Below are 284 nucleotides of genomic sequence, written 5' to 3'. Positions count from 1 at the left end.
AGGATGGCGGCTTTGGGGCTAAGCAGACTGAGGGTGGCGAAGGCTGGGCGTTTGGTTTGGAGATAGGATTGTGTTCTGTTGTCCTTAGGGAGCTGGACTCGGGGCTGGCGGAAGCGGTGTCTACGCTGATCTGGGCTGCACCACGACTCCAGTCGGAAGTGGCCGAGTTGAAGATCGTGAGTAGGGTGGTGTGAGGGGTGGTACACATGCGGGGTGGGGTGATGCTGCCAGAAGCCTTTGTCTGGGACTGTGTGTTGTTGAGGCAGAGACGTGGAGACCCCAGC

General features: G+C 59.5%; 1 protein-coding gene across 1 annotated transcript in view; it reads left to right on the top strand.

Annotated features, from left to right (window-relative positions):
- The window catches only part of LOC104276105 (IST1 homolog), a gene marked incomplete at its 3' end in the record, with an annotated part of 1221 nt that extends 1045 nt beyond the window's left edge, over positions 1-176 (top strand). Inside the window, exon 3 of the mRNA XM_009872275.1 lies at positions 89-176. Coding sequence (XP_009870577.1) covers positions 89-176 — 88 coding nt within the window. The remainder of the gene's footprint in view (positions 1-88) is intronic.
- Positions 177-284: the final 108 nt, after the last annotated feature.

Source organism: Apaloderma vittatum, unplaced genomic scaffold, assembly GCF_000703405.1.
Source record: "Apaloderma vittatum isolate BGI_N311 unplaced genomic scaffold, ASM70340v1 scaffold31026, whole genome shotgun sequence".
NCBI lineage: Eukaryota > Metazoa > Chordata > Aves > Trogoniformes > Trogonidae > Apaloderma > Apaloderma vittatum.
Note: the sequence above shows the minus strand (reverse complement) of the source record. Positions and strands in the feature narration are given on the sequence as shown.